Source organism: Glycine max, chromosome 2 (assembly GCF_000004515.6).
Source record: "Glycine max cultivar Williams 82 chromosome 2, Glycine_max_v4.0, whole genome shotgun sequence".
Classification (NCBI taxonomy): domain Eukaryota; kingdom Viridiplantae; phylum Streptophyta; class Magnoliopsida; order Fabales; family Fabaceae; genus Glycine; species Glycine max.
The window spans coordinates 4379970-4400472 of record NC_016089.4 but is presented as its reverse complement, the minus strand read 5'-3'; the positions used below and the strand labels follow the sequence as shown (position 1 = coordinate 4400472).

The 20503-nt window shown below is 30.0% G+C and overlaps 3 protein-coding genes across 3 annotated transcripts; 2 read left to right on the top strand and 1 right to left on the bottom strand.

The window, feature by feature from the left end:
- Positions 1-1088: 1088 nt before the first annotated feature.
- On the bottom strand, positions 1089-7013 carry LOC100780579 (TSL-kinase interacting protein 1). The gene is made up of 14 exons (XM_003519819.4): positions 6768-7013; positions 6270-6426; positions 6073-6158; positions 5938-5985; positions 5738-5847; positions 5100-5184; positions 4735-5014; positions 4432-4566; positions 4183-4334; positions 3850-4088; positions 2803-3115; positions 2231-2635; positions 2018-2152; positions 1089-1740 (listed from the first exon to the last, which is right to left on the bottom strand). Exons 2-14 carry the CDS (start codon positions 6397-6399, stop codon positions 1510-1512), a joined length of 2349 nt encoding a protein of 782 aa, XP_003519867.1. The 5' UTR covers positions 6400-6426; positions 6768-7013; the 3' UTR covers positions 1089-1509.
- A 4058-nt stretch (positions 7014-11071) lies between these two features.
- On the top strand, positions 11072-11878 carry LOC100780051 (chaperone protein dnaJ A7A, chloroplastic). Its single transcript, XM_003519818.5, has one exon. It carries the CDS (start codon positions 11072-11074, stop codon positions 11684-11686), a length of 615 nt encoding a protein of 204 aa, XP_003519866.1. The 3' UTR covers positions 11687-11878.
- A 4139-nt stretch (positions 11879-16017) lies between these two features.
- Positions 16018-17170, top strand: LOC100779511 (chaperone protein dnaJ 11, chloroplastic). Its single transcript, XM_006574612.4, has one exon. The coding sequence runs from the start codon at positions 16387-16389 to the stop codon at positions 16693-16695; it is 309 nt and encodes a 102-aa protein (XP_006574675.1). The 5' UTR covers positions 16018-16386; the 3' UTR covers positions 16696-17170.
- Positions 17171-20503: the final 3333 nt, after the last annotated feature.

The window sequence follows — 20503 nt, the reverse complement described above, 5'->3', positions numbered from 1 at the left end:
ATCAGCAACTTTTGGTAATCCCTCCTTTTTTCTTCCTCTTTTCCTACACGATATCCAAACACTTTTTTTTTCTTTCAAATTTTATGGAAATGTAATTCTCTTTTATCTTTATACATAAAGGAATTGCATTTTTATTATGTATTTTTTTTGTTGGAACTACATATCTAAACACACAATGGAATTGCATTTTTGTTATATTTTTATTTTTTATTTTTAATTGTGTAATTAAGATACAATTATCTTATTGACAACACGTTATCTCTTTTGATAATAGTAGAACTAATTGTAATATAAATTACCTTTTATCATGATTAATTTGATGGCTATTAAAAAGGTAATTTTTTAATTTTAAAAATCAAATATTTTTTATAATATAAAAAAAACATTTGAGGTAAAAATAAATAAACTTTTTGGAACTATTTTTACAAATTTTTATTCATCCAAGCAAATGGAGATTTTTTTTTTATATTTTGTCTTCCTATTTTTATTCATCAAAATAACACATCATTTCCGATTTATTTCCTTTTTATACCTATCCCTCTTGCTTATTTCTTTTCTATTTCATTCTATATCCAAAAAATATGGGTAAATATGCTTATTAATATTTAAATAATCGGGTATTATCCATCCCACACGTTACATGAAATCATATTAAAATGTAATCATATATGGATATGGATATGGTAACTTTTCTACGGCAAGGGAATAAAAAATTTGCATTAAAGGGTGTAAATTTCTAACTAGCGATTAGGATTAGGAATAGAGTCTAATAGCATCAATGTTGGTTCATGGTCTTAAACTTAGATAAGAATGGGAGTTCACTTTGTGCGTCAGATTATTCTTTGCCCTCGATAGTATCTAAAAACAAGCTGTAAGGGGACGAAAGTTACTGTGCTATCATATATCTCGAATTTTATATGAACCGAACAAGCTATATCCCGTAAGGTCATTTTTTCCCTCATCATTTAAAAGCTCAAGCAAATTCAAAATGAAACACAATTTGTTCTAAAAGAGAATTGACTGCTTTTATATCAGATAATGTATTGTTTACGTATCTGGCCCAAGTTATCACTTTAAAAGAAAGAATATGAAAAAAGTTAATCATAAAACTGAACGTTTTTGTCCATCAGATATTTAGCTTGCATGATAGAAAGAGAGGGGGGTGGGGTCCATTAGCTTAGAAAACAAGTCCATGCCACGGAGTTGCAAGACGGTCTTCTTAAAACACAACATCCGAAGCAGAGAATAAAAAAAGATATAGTTCACCTAAAAATAGGAATATTTCTACAGGAGATCGATTCTTCCATGATCCTTTTTTTTTTTTTTGTACAAAAGGAAAGAGACGCAGATTAGAGAAACATATACAGGAAGAGTTGGAAGTGGCTCAATCCAATTCTTTGGCATGCACACCTCCAGTCAGTATAAGGAAAAATGTTAATTCTTAACAAACTTCAATTGTGTTCATGCAAGAAATGGAAAACCATCACCAAGATCCGATCATGACGAGTCTCAGATACCACTTCCAATTTTAAAATCTGAAAGGGCGGCAGATTCTCGAGCCTCAACTGTTGATGGTGCTTCCTTCTTGTCAAACCCAAAAAAGGAACAATTCTGGAATGCATCCAGGCTGCTGGCTATCAAGCGATTCAATCCACTAAGACTATCACTAAAAATTAGATCTTCGCTATGGTATTTAGTTGATGATGATATATCCAAATCCAAAGGTCCCAAGGAATCAGGCTGCAACATGATAGAATTGAAAGACAGAGTAGGAAATAAAGTCAGACGCATTGTGTATGTACATATATACATTACAAAATCACAAAATAGTAGTTCAATCTTTGTAATGAATTCAACACTTCAAAAAAAATTTGTAGCTCAGAGGGACAGAATGTAAACATGTTTGTAATGACTTCCTGAGATAAGCATCCTACTAAATGTCCGTAAGTGAACCTAAACAACTGTAAAGAAGCCATGGACTCTGACAGAAAAAATTGGAGTATAGAAAGAAAAATACCCAATACATATCTGCTAGCGCACTAAAATCCTTTCCTAAATGCTCCTGGATATCTGCATCAGACTCGGAACTGTCCATAGGATTAGGGTCTGTTTGAGCACAATCATCCACAAGCCTCTCTCTTTCAGGTGACAGCTGCAATAAATACTCTGAAAATTAAACCTTGTTTCACTTCACAAGCAATGTCTAGTAATAACAATTAAGATATACTACCTCGTCCAATTTGTCAAAGCTTCTTTTGGTAACCTTTTTCTCAGACTCTAAAGAAGCAACTGGAGATAAACGAGGATGATCTTCGTGAAGAATAGGATCTTTTTTAAATAAAAAGGCATCACAAGTTTCTTCGGCATCCCAGATGGAAGACATATGGGATGCCAGAGATGATTGTCCCATCCTGTCTTGGTGTCTAGATATGTGAGCAGCAATAGCAGCATCAAAAGAATCACTACTAAAAGGAATTTGCTGAATATCATGAAAATTCTCTGCAATAGGAGGATCGATGCAGTTATCAAGATCCTGGGACACTCCTGAAAGTAGATCCCCCACACTAATGTTGGTAAGGCTATCAGCCCACTCTCCAGCTGACAGTCCTGCTCCACTGCTTATTTTCAACTCATCCTGAATATATACAAAGAACTTAAAAGTTACGGATGCTGATAATGATATACCATGTGCCAACAAAGTACAATAAGGTAACAATTCAAGATCCTATGACACAAGATGAAAGCCTAAAGTAACACTATAGGGCTAATAAAAGCAACAAAAATAGAGAGAATGACAATTACCATGTCTTCCAACTGTGTAGACACAGCTCCATCCCTAACATCTTTTCCATGCCACAGTGTATTGGCTGTAGGATCACGAGATTCCTCAGTTGAAGCAGTGATAAGAGTACGGTTTCTGTTCATGGATGTTCTGCAATCTTCAGAGAGCTCCATGGAATGAGTATTAGTCAATGGTGTAGGAAATGAAACTGAATTCACAATCTGATCCTTAGCATTGTCCACAGTACTTTTGTATTGTCTGAGCATGGAGCCAGATGCTACAGGCACTTGCATATTTAATAACCCAAGCTCAGTATTGGAGAACCAGCCATACCTTCACAAAGATAAGCATATATGATCATTACAATGTAGATATAGTAAAAATGAATTCTATTCCATATTTATTATTCCTAATCTATCCCTTGTCTCTTAATTAAATAGACCTTCCCATTCTGCACACACAAGCCCTCATGCTGTTTACTTTTCTTGAGAATGTTCACCAAATTCCATCAATGAGTTAATTTATGTATGTATAGAATCCCTGAAACATTTTGCTGGTTTATATAAGTATCTAAAAACCATTTTGTTTACTTTTCCCTAATCAATTCAACATTTCACAGAAAGCATGCTTATCAATTAACCAATTAATCAGTGATGACTTGAATGAATTTTCACATGTTCTTTTATCTAAGCAATTATTAAGAACATCACAATTAAATAGTTTTCTTACATGTCACTGTCTAATTACTTCAAATATAACAATAACGAAGGTAAAGTAGCTCAGATGTCTTTACATTTAAAGCATTTATTGTATGTATAGAATCCCTGAAACATGCTGGTTTATATAACTCAGTATCTAAAAACCATTTTGTTTACTTTTCCCTCATCGATTCAACCTTTCACAGAAAGCATGATTATAAATTAATCAGTGATGAAGTGAATAAATTTTCACAGGTTCTTTTATCTAAGCAATTATTAAGAACACACTCAAATAGTTTTTCTTAAATGTCACTGTCTAGTTACTTCAAATATAACAACAAACCAAGACGGGCAAGATAAGAGAGGTACCTTAAACGGAAGATGGGTGGACTTCCAATCATTGCATATATATCTGCTGCACTAAGAGTAGATTCCTGGGTCCATCTCGGACAATTAACCAAGTTTTCCCTTTGAATACCATAAGGAAAAAGCATTACTTCTCCAGCTGCTATGCTTGAATTACCCCATTTACGGTTTAGATGTTCTAAAATTGATGATATCTTCTTTCGAGTACTAAGTGTAAGCTCCAGGTGTGGATTATGCTTATCCTGAGAAGGGGAAAAAAGATAAAGATATGATAGTTTCCAAAAGCAATTTTACATTTCTAAAGTAAGATGCTTGTTGGTTTTCTTTTATACTCACCATTTCCAATGCTCTTCGAGTAGGTTCATCAATTGGAAATAACTGGAGCTTAAGTTTCATAATATTGTTCACATTGTTATCAACAAATTGATTTTGTGGACATGTGGGTAAAGAGGGCAGGACATAATCAGCGGGATCAGAACATTTTTCTCCTGGAATGAACATAGAAAAATCAGTTGAAGTTACAGAAGATCCGAGAAAGCTCTTGTGGAAGCAAGGATAGGATAAAACTTCAAGTGTGGTAGCTACCTGGATTCTCCTGGTCTTGTTCAATTCCTTTAACAGTTGCAGCTCGCTCCAAATGCTCAGCAGCATCTGCAACTAAAGAAACACCAGCAATTGCAGCCTTCTCCCATTTTCTATAAGCAGCCGTTGAAATCGTACCTGAGAAATAAAGAGAACATAGTTTTTAATTTAAAGGAAGTAAAAACTTTGGCTAATGCAAATTTACTTTAAATTTTAAATATATATTATCCGATTATCATGAGGAAAAACTAGTTCAAAGCAGAAAACTGGTAAAAGAGATCTTGAAGGGAATTGAAAAAGAATCACCAGATTTCTTTCGTTGCCTTGTTGGTTTCATGGTATTTGAATCTCCCTTAGTGTTACTACGGTTAACACCCATGTTTACATTGCGCTTCGTTGATGGTTTAGAAGGTCCCAATTTTAAAATATTTTGACTGTCAACAAGTACCAGTTTAACTGCATAGGCATCATTTCCTGATGCTCTACTTTGATTTGAGACTGTGGTAGGCGCAGAAGGAAGACAATTCCCCCCCTGTAAGGGTCGCTTCCTCACATTCTTCTTCCGGTCCTTCAATAATTGGTGTTCCTTTGACAAAAAATGTAGATCAGCTCCAGCACATACATAAGATATTAAAAAAAAATCCAAACAAATATAAATAGCCTTTACTAACCAAGGCTTCTAAAAAAATTTTAAATCTCCGGGGCTTCAGGTGAAGCTTTGAGGCTTTGCAGCTATACTTTTCTAATAAAGACCACCTGTGTCACATGTAAAAGTGAGAAACTTTCAACGCAAAAAACTCCCATAACAATAGTGATATACCCCTATTCTTATTCAAGAAATTACCATAATATGATAAAATTATAAAATGCACTGTCAATCTCAGTCTTAAATTTGAATGTCATTTACCAAGTCACTAAACAGTCCAGTCTATCCTCAAATTAAAAAGGGTATTTAAACAGGGGATGTTATGTACTTTAAGAATATTAGTCAGGAATTTCACCCCTTAATGTTTTCTTACTACCAAAGATGATCACCCTTATGGTCTAGGCTAGATATCTGAAGCATTCATCCATATCTATACACGGACATGTTCTCCTCCCATTGTCAACCTGTTCTTTCCATGATTTTCCTTACGTGTATACAATAAAATAGACTACATTTTAGTTCTTCACCAATGCACCATTAGAGAAATAACTTTTTTAACTTGGTAGACAAAAAGCAAGTCTACATCTTACACGAGTGTGCAGTCACACCCGCACCTACATGTATATAAACCCATTTTAACAACCACTCTGAGTAAATTGTTACCAGCGAAGCATTGCAGCATTAGTATCTTTAGAGTTTTTGGCATCCAAACATAATCCTGGACCAAGAAGTTTGTTCATCCGTCTCACAAGTCGGTAGTAATAATGCCTGACCTGCAAGTCAGCCCCCACCCGGAAAAAAACGTAAGAAAACTAAAACAAGTCATGATATTATTTGCAATAAATGGGAGTTGTAATGGATACCTGATCCTTGTTTTTACTTTGTACACGGGAAGTGATTTTCTCAAAATTCTACATTCAAGAATATTTCGATCAGCAATCATTATGATACCATAAGAAACAAACACAGAAATGTAACAACACGAAAGATAAATGTACCTTCCCAACTTGTCGTAACGCGGTGAAGAAACTTTCCTCCTCTTGTCGAGTCCACGCAGCCCACTGCCTGGTCGGTTTTTTTGTAGCTATATACGATATCAAGCAATTAAACCTTTAACTTCTCATCTCAACAATGACACGCGTCAAAACCCAACTGAACACCAAACAAAAAATAGGAATGAAGCTCGAAAACTGACCTTGTTGCTGCGGGTTAACAGCATTTGCAACAGATAAGGAAACACCAGGATCCCCAATTTGAACTGAAACTACAGTCTCTGGCTGAAGTTGATTATTCGAATCAAGCGAGATTGGCACCTCCACCTCCATTTTTTCCTTTATTACATGCTCTTCCTCCTAAATTCAAATTCACCAAAAGTTCAGTTTCATTGAGAATTACAATTATTAAAGTACCAAAAATCAGGCCTAAGCCGCAACACAGGATCACAAGTTATGAGGAACAGGGATCACAATTGCTGAATACAGGTACATGTCACAACGCACAATGTAGGTTACAAGCACAGAAAAATTAATTCACACTCCAATTAGTTTTCCACACAGATAATAATAATCGAAAACATTTAAATGATGCATGGAAATTGTATTTAATCGAATTTCGATGAAACTGATGAAGAGGAATCGAGGATGTAACACAAGGAACACCATCAAATTGTAGCTCAGGGAACGAAATATTTTACCTTGTGAAGCGATATCTTTCGAAATGATGAGTTGCGGAAACGGAACAACGGAGGAATAGCGAGATTCCAAGCAAGAAACGTAGCGAAAAGAAGGGAAATTGAAAATCTGCAAACCCTAACGCGATGCCGAATGATGAAAGAAGAAGCAAGATCGACGAAGCTGCATCTTCTGTTCTTCTAAATCTAAACGCTTCGTTTCCAGGCTTCGCAATTTTTTTTTTTAAAAAAAATTAACAATAGTCCTTTATTCCTTTTGTATTACACTTCGGTTCTTCTTTAATAAGAATTTTGAAATATTTATGTTATTTTAGTAAGCATTAAATAGCTCACCGAAAAAGAAATAAAAAATAAAAATAAAAATAAAGATTGAAGTAGTGTTCTAAGTACTCCAAATTATTTAATATTTATTTTCTAAAAAAATATTTATGTTATTTGCGGCTATTAATATGTATTAAATTAAATAACTCTAAATTGTTTAATATTTATTTACTATAAAAGTAAACTCGGTTAGAGTTGCATCAGGGTTGAAAAAAAATTAGACCCAAATGATTTAATTTCTTTAAAAGGAAATATAATTATATTATTTTATTCATAATAAGTGAAATAATACAAGAAGAAACATAATTTAAATCATGAGAGCTAGTATAAAATTTTGAAACCCTTAAAAGGTTGTGAAATATAAAATTTGTTTTTTCTCTTTACAAAACTAACCTAGAGTTTGAGAAATGTGAAATTTATGCTCTACAACTATTTAGAATGACATGATAGTATGTAGAACCTTAAGGACAGCTATTGAAATCGTCGACCACCAATTTACAATCAAGCTCGAAGGTTGAGTTGTTTTGTCCAGAAAATGGCTTGTTTGAGAGCCCAAACTTCAACAACTTTTGGGAGGGGCACACCAGATACAGAGATTGTTTTCGCTTTGATAAAACTCCCATTTGAATCCCTCAAATTAAGGAGTTCAACTTTTGGAATATGGATGCATCAAGGTTGCATTTCAAGTGGTTTTGCTGAGGAGGGATTCATGTTATTGTTGTATTATTCCCGGAAGTACTATACAAGGGTGATGTATGCGCTTGGGAGGATAATTCGGCATGCTTCCACTCTGAAAAATACTGCATTATATTGATGTTGAGAAAGCTACTGCTGGATGTGTTTCAACATTATCCCAAAGCTTTGTGTTCCTACTCTTCCAAATGCTCCATAAGATGACTCTCATTTTTGCTCTATTTTCTGGATTTGAACATGCAGAAGCTGAAAAATGAAAGGAGAGAGAAACTCTCAGCTTCGTTCCAATGTTGCTCAATGATCTGTCATAAGTTAGCTTTGATCCAAATATTTTTTGCATGGTCAGAAGCTAAAAAAATATGCCATTCATTTTCAATATTTGAGCTACAACAAACACACTCAAGGAGGAAAGAACATTATTCCTTCTAAGATTGGCACGAGTAGGAAGACAACCCCTCAAGAGTCTCCAAAGGAAATGTTATATTTTTGGAGGAGAATTAAGTTGTCAAATTAAGTTTCAATTACCTTCACTCTTGAAATTGCTCGTGTCCAACAATTTGTCGATGATATTGTCGTAAGCACTACGTAATGTGTATTCTCCATTTGTAGAAAATTTCCAAAATAATTTGTCATTTTCTGTTGTGTGAAGAAGGGGAATTGACAGAATGTCTGCAACATATGTTGCATTGAATGTAGTCTCCACTAAATCTCTCTTCCAGGCTCGTGTACTTTGATCAATAAGCTCCCTTGCTGCTAAAAAATTATTCACGTTGGAATTGTTGGGTAAGACATAATTGTTGTTACCTTTTGTGAGTCAAGGATCTGTCTAAACTTGGATAGAATTACCATTGTCAATTCGTCATTGCATTCCTTCTTTCATTACTACCCGTGAATCATGGATATTGCACCATACAAAACTTGAATTGTGTCACAATCATGCATCTAAGAAATTCAATAATGGAAAACTTTAGCAATCTTAGTTGATCATCAATCTTTAACCTTGCTTTCCTAACGGGAAAGGTTAAAGGCATGAAATTTTTTGAATCCAAGGCCTCCAAACTCTTTTTTCATCGTCATCTTGTCTCAATTCAACCAATTGATTCCTCTTTTGTTTTGGTTGTTTGAATCCCACTAGAAGGAACCCATCATTTTCTGCAAGTCATCATAATAGATATATATATACTCATACACTAAGTAGGGATGGATTAAACAACTGATTTAATGAGAATTTTTTTACCAGCTTTTAATAATTGCTTGCTAGTCGAGTGATTGATTCACTTCAAGAGATTATCTTTTATCAAAACCAAAGACAACTTTCTTTCTTTTGCCAAATGATGGATGGTAGTCCCAGGTATCTACTAGATACAATATTTTAAGTTACTCCAAGAAAAGATGAGATGTTCTGCCTTTGATGCTAGAGTATTGGATCTGAAGAAAAAAATTTATTTTTAAAAATTGATGATTTGACTTGAAACTCGTTTGGTCAAAGATCTCCTTGAGAGACTTTTGTATCATCTGTCCTGTAAAAAAACAATCGTCAGCAAATAAAATGCGTAAGAATGTGTTTTTTAAAACAATCAAATTCGGAAAAAAAAAATCTTCATTTTGGTAATCAATGTAAAACTATTTTAAAATTGAGTTAAAAATCATTTTAATTTCATTTTTATGGAACATATTTTGTTTTTATAATTACATTTAAAAATTAAAAATCAAAAACTTATAATCACTTTCGGGTTTGCAATTCGCAAAGCCAAATAAGCTGTATACCTAAAAATTAGCTAGAAAAAAGCTTATAACAAAAACTATTTTGAAAGAGCTTGTGAATAAGGGTCGTTTGGAGGTTGCGTCTTGCAAAAAAAAACATTGTATACCTAAAAATTAGTTGGAAAACAAAAAAAAAAGACTATAATGAAAATAATTAGGTAAATAGTCATTATTATCTTTAATATGTAATTCATTGACAAATGTATACTGAAATATGAAAATACAAAATTTAGTCCCTGAAAGTATAAAACGTACAACAAATATATTTACCCGTTAACTTCCATTCATCAGCGTTAATAAAATAACCTACGTGGTACAAAGGGACTTTTGTTACTGAAATGATTGTTAACATGATTATATTGACTAGATTTGATGAAAATGTCACTAAGATACCATTTTGTAACATAAATGTGAGTAATTTTTTTGTTGAACGAAAATGTCAATATTTTTTTATTAGAAAAAAACGTCACTAATTTGTTTTAGACCTAAATGTCAGGACGTTTCATTAGACCAAAATGTTAATAAATTATTATTATTAGACAAAAATGTCACTAATTTTTTATTGAACCTAAATATCTACATGTTTCTATTGGTCTAATTTGTTAGATCCCAAATTTTGTTTAATTTAAGAGTAAAATATAATTTTAGGATAAATTTTCACTATTTTTTATAACATTACAATAATCATTTTAAAAAATATTGGCAAACATAATTTAAAACATACCATAATTTGTCTGTCGCAATAGAAATCATCAAAAATAAATATTGTATCAATTTACCAAAATAAAAATTGTAATAATGTATCAATCATTATAAATTATTCCAAATTATAATAATTAGTCACAATCTACTATAAATAAAAGATAAATTTATTACATATTTCACTTATTTGAATCCTAATCATTTTATTAATGGTGACGGACAAAAGTTAACAGTCGGATATATTTGTCACACTTTTTACACATTCATAAACTAAAATTTGTATTTTTATCTTTTAGAAACACATTTGTCATCGGGGTGAAAAGACGAAAAGTCAAGAAAATGTTATATGACAGATATGTCTCTATGTTGACAATGAGATATAATTATGTTGACAGTCATTTCAGTGACAAATTCGTTCATCTGTGCTACGTAGGTTATTGTACTAATGGACAAAAGTTAAAGACCAAATATATTTGTCACATTTTTTATATTTTTAGATATTAAATTTTGTATTTTTATTTTTCAAACACATATTTATTAACAAATTACACATTTAAAGATAAAATTGACTATTTATCCAAAATAATTTTGAATGAACAAGGCCGTTTGGGTTCCAAAACCAAATGAGCCCGCATACCAAAAATTAGCTGATAAAAAAATTATAATAAAAATAATTTTGAAAAAACTTCCGTGAATAAATGTGAAATTAAATGTACTGTGTACCTTAAAAGAGGCAAAAGACAATCCTTAAACGACACGAGTAGTATCAAAACTAAAAATTGGATAAGTCCTACTACACGTTTTCAGTTTCGCCAATAAAAATCAAAATGTGCAAAAGATTGGTTTTTCACTTGAATACCAACCCAAACAGAGCACAATCACAGAAGCACAGTTATGGTGGGACCCACACCTTCTCTCCATTTTCACTCTCCCTCTTTATATACGAAACCCAATCTTCCTCCAAATCCAAAGCCTCAAACAACAACGACGTATCATACCATAACATGTTCACAGCACATTTTCCTACATTCACCGCCACTTTATCCGGTAAAAGGGTCTCCTCGCCGCCGCGCCAAGTCAGATTCCGGTTAACAGTGTCCTTCGCCATCGCCACTTGCACGGAGGAGCAACGACATAAGACAGCTTCGTATTTGGGCCCTCATCACGGTATGGCTTCGTGCGCGATGCTGTACGAGATTCTGGGGATCCGCGCCGCCGCGTCCGGCATGGAAATCAAGGCGGCGTACCGGTGGCTGGCGAGGATGTGCCACCCCGACGTGGCACCGATGGAGCGAAAGGAATCCTCTGCGAGCGAGTTCATGAAGATCCATGTTGCGTACTGCACGCTCTTGGACCCCGAGAAGCGCGCCAGCTCCGATCGAAGCTTGTTCCGGCGCCACCAGCGACCGCTCACAACGACGTCGTCGGGGGGTTCCAGTTGAATTTTCTAATTTTCGGATTCAGCTACGTGTAAATATTTGATTAGTTATTAAAAAAGTAAAAAATAAAATTACAAGTCTGTCGGAAATCACATTGTGGCCTCTGTAGGTTAAATTGTGACTTCAGTTCCTTTCAAAGATAAATGATAAAGTAATATTCTCATGGAACATGAGAAGTTATTGAAAATTATTTTGAATTTTAAAAATTATTTCCATAAAATATTAAAATTTAATCAAACATATTAAAAGATAAATAGAATGTGATGGGATTAAAACAAGAAAAAGGTTTTACAGTATAAAAAAAGTTACATAGTATGTGTTTAGTCATTTCAAAATGAGTGAAATTTAACTTTGGTTTCTCTAAATTTCTTTTTGAATTTTATTCTTAAAAAATATAATTTGTTTTATTCTTATGAATTTAATGTTTATACATTATTCATGTAAAATATAACTTTATATCATTATTGAATCATAACTCATCATTTAAATTACTTTAAGATAATTATTTAAAAATTAATAAATTTATCATACTTAATTTAAAATTATTTTAAAAGTTAACAAATTTATCATTGTGATTTAAAAATTAGATAAAACTTTCTACACTATATATGTATTTAGATTAAAGTGATCATACTAATATTATCTAGGTGTGTTTGTTATCATAGCAGTAATATGTGATAACTTTAGTATACTTTTTTAAAATTCACCAAATGAATATTAAAGACCAAAAACATGGTACCAAATTTTTCACTCCAAAAAATACAAAAAAGACTATTTACCCAAATAATATACGTGAAAAACGTTTATATAGATGATATAAAATAATATGCAAGGTGATAAATGGGTTCTTACATACAAAATGATTCTTTACTTGCATGGTTTTATTTTAAAAAAAAATACACATTACAAATTGGTTATTAGGGAACCGATTTCTAAAGTTTTTTTTTGTCTAAGAAATCGGTTTGTGGAGAATCAAATTTTAAATTAGGTTTTTCTTTAAAAAAAAAACATTCAGCTTAGAAAATGAATTTTGTTTTTTTTTCTGTTTTTTAACATTTTTTTTCCTTTTTCATTATCTATATGTTGGTATAAAAAAAAACTATCATAAGTTGTTAAATTAAATTTTATATAATTTTCACACTTTTTTTCTTAATGTTACATTGTTATTTGATTACCTTGAATAATTCAAACCACTTTTTATTTTCACTAAATCACTTTTTTTATTTTACTACATTGTAATTATTCAAGCGTAGAAAAATGTAATTATTCGTTATGTATAAAATTTAATTAGTTCTCTTTTTGTTTGGTTTATCTTGACCTTTTTATTATTTTTAGGTTCATTTAATTTTAAATTCATAAACATATTTAGACACAAAAGATCAATAGAAATAGAAGTTAAAGCAACATCATTCACTAAGTTTCCTTAAGTAAAAAAAAATGCAAGATTTATGCATTAAAAATGTTAATTTCATGGTTATATTCATTATATATAAAATAATGTGACTAAAGTTATAATATGCATATGGATAAAAAAAAGTTATAATATAATATTATATATAATTAAATATAAAATGAATTGTGATTATTTATTATAAATATTAACTAAGGATATAAAATAATAGGTAAATTATTAGAAATACTTAACACATATTTTGTTGAACACATCCCTTTCATATATTTTATTTTAAAATATTTTACTAAAATGGAATAAAGTTGATTTAAAAACCATTTCGTTAAAAATAACAATATTTAGTATTCTATTACTTTTACATTTTTAAAATAAAAAGATTGGACAACTCATCCTAATATATATTTCAATTCTTTTGCATTTTCATTTTATTTAATTATTAAAATACATATTTGAAATTTTTAAAAAATATATGCAGCCAACAAGTTGAATTGAACTTGTTTTATTTAATTAATTTTTTTAAAAGAAAGAATTAGATCACTTAAATATATGTATTTTTCTTAAATAATATTCTAGATAATTTATATTTTTATAAATTAATATATAAATTCACAAAATAAAAAAATAAAACTAAAAACCAGTTAAATTTTAAAAATAAACTGTAAGAAAAAAATAAAAATAAAAACAATTTAAGAAAGCAAAAAAAATGAAAATAAAAAAACTCGGTTCTTAAAAAAAAAAAACTAGTTTAGGAATCAGAACCGATTTCTAAAGTGCTTTAAAAAAAATGTTCAAAGTAAAAAATCGGTTCACTTATTTTACAAGGACCAAAAGCAACAATTTTAATTTTTAGAGATTTAAAATTCAAGAAAATATTTTATAGAATCTAAAAATTAAAAGTTACTTATTTTATAGATACTAAAAACTTATTTAAATTTATATATTACTATTTAATCACAAAATACTATTTATAATATGTTTGTTAACATTTTATGATAATTAACTTAGAAATTATATTAATAATGGTTGATATTAGTTTATAGTATATATTTTTTATACTAATAGTAATACAGATATTAAACTCATTGAAATATATATTTAGTTATTTTGATGCTAAACGTCAGGGCTTATTTTAGGCATTTAAAATTAATATTTTTATTAAAAATTGTTCATTATATTAAAATATAAAAGTGTAATATAATTACAAAACATTTTAATAATAATTCATCGTTTTCAATTGTTTTAAATCAGTTTAGAAAAAAATGTTAATTATTTAATTTTTTTCCAAATATGGAAAATATAATTTCAATATATTTTTTATTCTTCATATTTTATATAAAAATAGAAAACAAATTAAACTGTGTGTTAAAAGTATGTTAATAGTGTTAATCGTCATTCATTTGATCGTAGTACCAAAGTCAATTGGTTTATTCGTAAAGAATTTAAATTTCGAGAAGGTTTAGATTGATTGAATTTATTTGCACCGACAAAGTTTTTAGAAGCTAGAAGACAAGTCATTTGCCAGCTAACGTTGTAATTTCAGTGTCCGTTGATTAAGCTCTCCTTAATTACATTTCCATTGACGAATTTGGACGGCAGTACGAGACAGAGGGTATGGTTGTAATTTTCTTTTCTGTATCAAATCTTTGTCCAAAGGTCAACTCAGATACCACTTAATATATTAAAATGAGAATAATAATAATAGAATTAAACTTTACATTCAGAATCTTATTATTATTATTATTTTAATAGGCTTCAAAGTCATGAATCTTATAATATGATGATATTATTATTATGTGTAAAATACTATTATGGTAATATTATCTTTATTATTATATTATTATTACCATGATAACTTAAGTAAGGTACGAGAAGGTCGAAGGATACAAGGTAAAGAAATAAGAGTGGGTTTCACTAGTAATTCAAAATAATTTTAAAACTTATAAGAAAACATGATAGGTTAATTAAAAAAATTATTTAATCACATTTAATTGTATTAATTTTAATTAAAAAAATAATTTTTTAACCCTTTATTATAATTTGATATTAGGGATAGGAAAAGTCATTAAAATTAATATATCAATTAAATTGAAAGATATTTTAGATATAATAACATTAAATAAGATAAAATTAGTTAATATTTTCTTATATTTGATCAAGAAAATTGTATTTTTATAAACTTAATTACTGTTTTAATTATTAAATTATATGTGTACTTTTTTAGTCCTTAAAATTTAAAACTATTTTTTTCTTAAATTTTGATAAATTATTCACTTTAATCTCTAGCATAATAAATTAATATTTTATGATAATTCTTGACTGTCATAAATCAATTTTTATTTTTAGTCATTTGAATTTATATTTTAAAACTATATACTAAAAAAATCATTACAAAATACTAAAAATCATCCTGAAGTGACATTTTATCATTTTAGAGGCTTAAAAAAGTAATTCGTTAAAATTCAACAACTAAAAAAATATTCTTAAAGTTCAAAGACTTTAAGAAACTCATTTTTTTATATTTAAGACAAAAAGAGTATAAATATGATTCAAATCAAGTGCGATTATATAAATGAGTTAGTTTTCTTTTACAAAATTCTAAGAGTCTTGTGTAGTAAGTTGCAATTGAATTGTTATATTATCTCAACTGAAAAGACGTCACGAGTTAGAGGTTAATCCATAATGACATTAAAACAATATTTAATCAGAATTTTTAATTTAAAATAATTGTACTTTTAAAAAAACAACTTTCTTCATCAAGGACTGATTTAATTTGTTTTTTAATCAATGAAAAGATAAATAACACGATAGTTTAATTGGTTACAAAATCAACAGTATCAAAACCCTCAATTTTTTTTAGGATACAATACAATAGAAGCTCTCTAAAAAAATATGTCAAATAATAAAATTAATAATTAAATATATAAAGTATAAATTTAATAATTACCATATAAAAATAATATATATATTATTTAATATCACATTGGGATAACAAACACGTGTGAGTGAGCACTAATAGAAATCAAACACAGCAGTGACCGCACAATTTTACGAATCCAATCAAAATCCGTACAGTCCAAGTAGAAACCGCATCTTTATATACGAATCCAATCACAATCACCTCTTCAAATAATTCCCAAGCCTCAACTTCTAACAACGACGTCGTCGCGTATGGTGCCCAAACATACTCACAGCATCTTTCCCTACACTGACCACCGCTTTCTCCACCAAAGGAGTCTCCTCGCCGCCGCGCCACGTCAGATTCCGGTCAGCTTCGTATCCGTGCCCTCACGGGATGGCTTCGAGCGCGACGCTCTACCAGATTCTGGGAGTCCGCGCCGTCGCATCCGGCGAGGAAATCAAGGCGGCGTACCGGCGGCTGGCGAGGGTTTGCCACCCTGACGTGGTGCCGTTGGAGCGAAGGGATTCCTCTGCGGCAGAGTTTATGAAGATCCACGCCGCATACCGCACGCTATCGGATCCTGAGAAGCGGGCCAGTTATGATAGAAGCTTGTTCCGGCGGCGCCAGCGGACGCTAACAATGTCTCCGTCGGGGTATTGTGGCTATGGTGGTCGGAACTGGGAAACGGACCAATGTTGGTAGCGAGTTGACTAGTGAGTCCACAAATTGGATCTAGGGTGTACTTATTTAATGCTTTAGAGTCTTTATGTAAGCAGTAATTTTTATTTCTTTTACTTGCAAAAAGGATAGACAATAGTTGAAAGACAAAAATATAAGTGTATGTATTTTAAATAACTTTGTTTTTTTTATTGACTTAACCCACAATTTAGACTGTGAAATTATTTGGGGAGATTTATGCTTATATAGAGAGAGAGTTTGATCATAATTTTTGAAGGACCAAAGTAGTGGAAAAAATGTTCATTTATTAAAAAAATTCTTAGACCACTATCTAACCCAATGATTTAAGAAAAAAAAATAGATGTAATAAAGTTGTGAAATGTAAACAGTGGTATTAAATTATATCATCCTACCTATAAGGTGTGTCATGGTTGATATATAACATTACCCTTTAAATATGTGATTATAGATTTATTATTTGATTTGTAAGTGTGAAAAATATTTGTTGAAAGAGATTGATCTCTTAAATGAATTTTAGTATTTCACAAACTCACAAATAATAATTTAAATTACTAGCTTACCTAACAAATAATTAATTTTTACTTTTTTTCATTTATTGTATTTTTAAAATCATGTGTATAAGTTCTTCAAAAAATATGATATGTATAACCAATCATATATCTATAATAATAACAAAAAATAATTAATAATTAAAAATATTATACTCTAATGATAAATGATTCTTAATACAAATTTTAAAAAATATTTATATTTTCAAAATATTTAACCCAAACACACACTCTAGCATACCTTAAAAATGAGAAAGATTTCCTCAAAAAAAGGAAAAGAAAAAAAAACATTGTTGATGACACAAATATAAAAAAGTGACGAGTAATTCTTTTACAAATTTCCTTACAAATCATCTTATTTTTTCTATAAAGAATACTAGTATTAAATAATAAAATAAATGTAAATAATAATTAAAATATAAAAATATATTTAATATTTATCCTTTTTTCTGTGGAATTAATGTTTACCATATAAAAACACTTATATATTTAACATCACAAATGGTAGTATAACACAAGTATGATTGTGGAAGAGCCAACACAAGTAGAAATGAAACAAGCACATCAAAGTTACTTATACTAGGACCCACACCCACACCTTGACTTCTCTATATAGAATCCAATAAACCAATTCATTCTTCTTTCGGTTATTCCCGGACCTCAACTTCTAACAAGGTCGAAACATGCTCACAACATCTTTTCCCACCACCACCATTGCCACTTTCTCCGATGAAAGCATCTCCTTGTCATCGCGCCACTTCAGACTCTAATCAATAGTATCCTTCGCCATCGCCACTTGGATGGAGAAGCAACAACAATAACAACACATAATAGTTTCGTATTTGAGCCCTCACAAGATGGCTTCAAAATTTTTGGAATCTGTGCCATTACATCTGATGAGGAAATCAAGGAAACATACCAATGATTGGCAAGGGTCTACCACCCTGATGTGGCATCAGTGGAGGGAAAGAAATTCTCTACAAGTGAGTTCATAAAGATTCATGCTACATACCACACGTTATTAGATCCTGAGAAGCACACCAACCATGATAGGAGCTTGTTCCGATGCCACGAGCAACTGCTCATGATGTTGTCGTCAGGGTTTTTAGGCCACATTGGTTCAAATTGGGAAACAAAACAGTGTCGATAATGAGTTGACTTGTTCAAGTGAGACCACATTGCAATCAATTGGATCTTAGGGATACTTATTAAATATTACTTTTTTAGTTTAATGGTTATGCATTATTAGTATTATTAAATATTATAAAGTTATTTTAGACAGTTAATCCATAATTTTTAAAATTTTTTCATAAACTTTGGACTTTGAGGTTTTTAGAAGTTGCCAATGTTTTTGAACCTTACTTCAAGTACTATTGTTTTTTTTTAAGGTTGACTTCTAACTTTACATCTTTCATTTCCTTTTGTTTTTAACATATAATAATTATTTTTTTAAACCCTTTTTGCACATAAGGTGAGATTTGTTTTTATTCTTATACTCAAAAGGTAGAGTTTTTATTAGTTTCTTTTACCTTTTTTCTATACATGAGATGAAATCTTCCTATACCAACATTGGTTGGTTGACACAATGATAACAACTTATGTTTCTTATGTTAAATATTTATCTTATATGCATTTACGATTTTCGATAAAAATTAATTAATACAGTGAATACTTTATACCAATATGATGATCAACAAAAATAATATAAAATTTTCTTATTTTTACTCTTTTATTACATAAGATATTGATAATACTAGATAGTAAATAATTTATTTTATTGTCACTATTGTTTTTTTGGATGCTTTTATATTGTATGGTTTATTTTAACCATTAAACTATTTACAATATTTGTTTTATTATTCCAGCATTATACCTCAACATCATATAAATATCAATAGATGATAGCCTTTTTATATTGTTATTGTGTCCAACAAATATATAAGTTGCACTCGAAGGAGTGAAACAGTCAATGTGAAACTTTGGATATTTCCCAACAGTTTACTTAAAAATATTAATTTTACTTTATTTAAAATCTGATTAAATTTTTTTTAAAATATAATATAAGTTGAACAATAGAATACACATGAACAAAAATAAGATAATTGAAAGTAAAAATGTAATTAAAATAGTCGAGCTATACATAAAAAATTACAAAGACTTTAAATTAATTAACAAAAAATATTATAAATTCCCCAAATATATTTTTTATCAATAAAATAATATTAAAACTGCATACAAATACCATATTAACATGTGAATTTTTTTTTATCATTTTACATTAACTACTTTAACATATAATTTTATTAATACTTATAATTTAATAGACTAATTTGACAATATTTAATTATCACTATCAATTTTGAATTACTAACTAACTTCTTATTTTTCGATTAATTTTATAAAGCATAATCTTAATTTCAAATTACTTTCTTTTAGTCTTTCCATTAACAGATGAACTAAAACTTCAATGATTTCAAAGTTTTAGGAACTAAATTATACAAATTTAAAATTGGTTAGTTTTTCACCATCTAGAAGAAATGATAAGGAGTGGGACGATAAAATCTGGATGTCTCAGTCGTATGTGCATCATGGTGATCTTTTCTATCAAGACTGGATTAAGGCTCAGCAGAAGATTTTTAATCCACCTACTGGACATCGGATCAAGGTCAGCAGCTTTCGTGGATTAAACCTCCTAGTTCAAATGCAACATAGATGGATCATTTTTTATTTCTTTTACATATACAATGGAAACACATTTCTTTCCATTGCATATTTGGATGAGATATTGTCTTCTCTGTATATACAATAAAAACATGTTTTCTTCAATGTATCTTTGAAAATATTTATGAGTTTCAATTCATATTTAATAATTTTCTTTTTTAATTTTGTAATTCTCAACAAATTTTAACTAACTAGAGAAAATACGTTTGAAAGAGTGTGTATCAAATACTTTTCATCTTGACAATATCTTATGTGGAAAGGAAAAGAGAAATGAGAGAAAAGTTTTAAAATTTGGTATATGTTTCATATTTTTACACTTTAATTTAAAATTTTTATCTCAATTTTTTTTTTGGGTTCAACCGGATGGTACAGTATAGATGCACAACAGTATTTTAGTAAAAAAAATAATCTGAAAAGGCGTGAGGTTTTTAAAGTAATTGAGGGATGCCAACAGTAATACTCTTTCATTAATTCACTGACCGACTAATAAGTTTTGGAAATATGGGCCATGATGGGCAATTGTTGTATTATTGTTTGGGCCT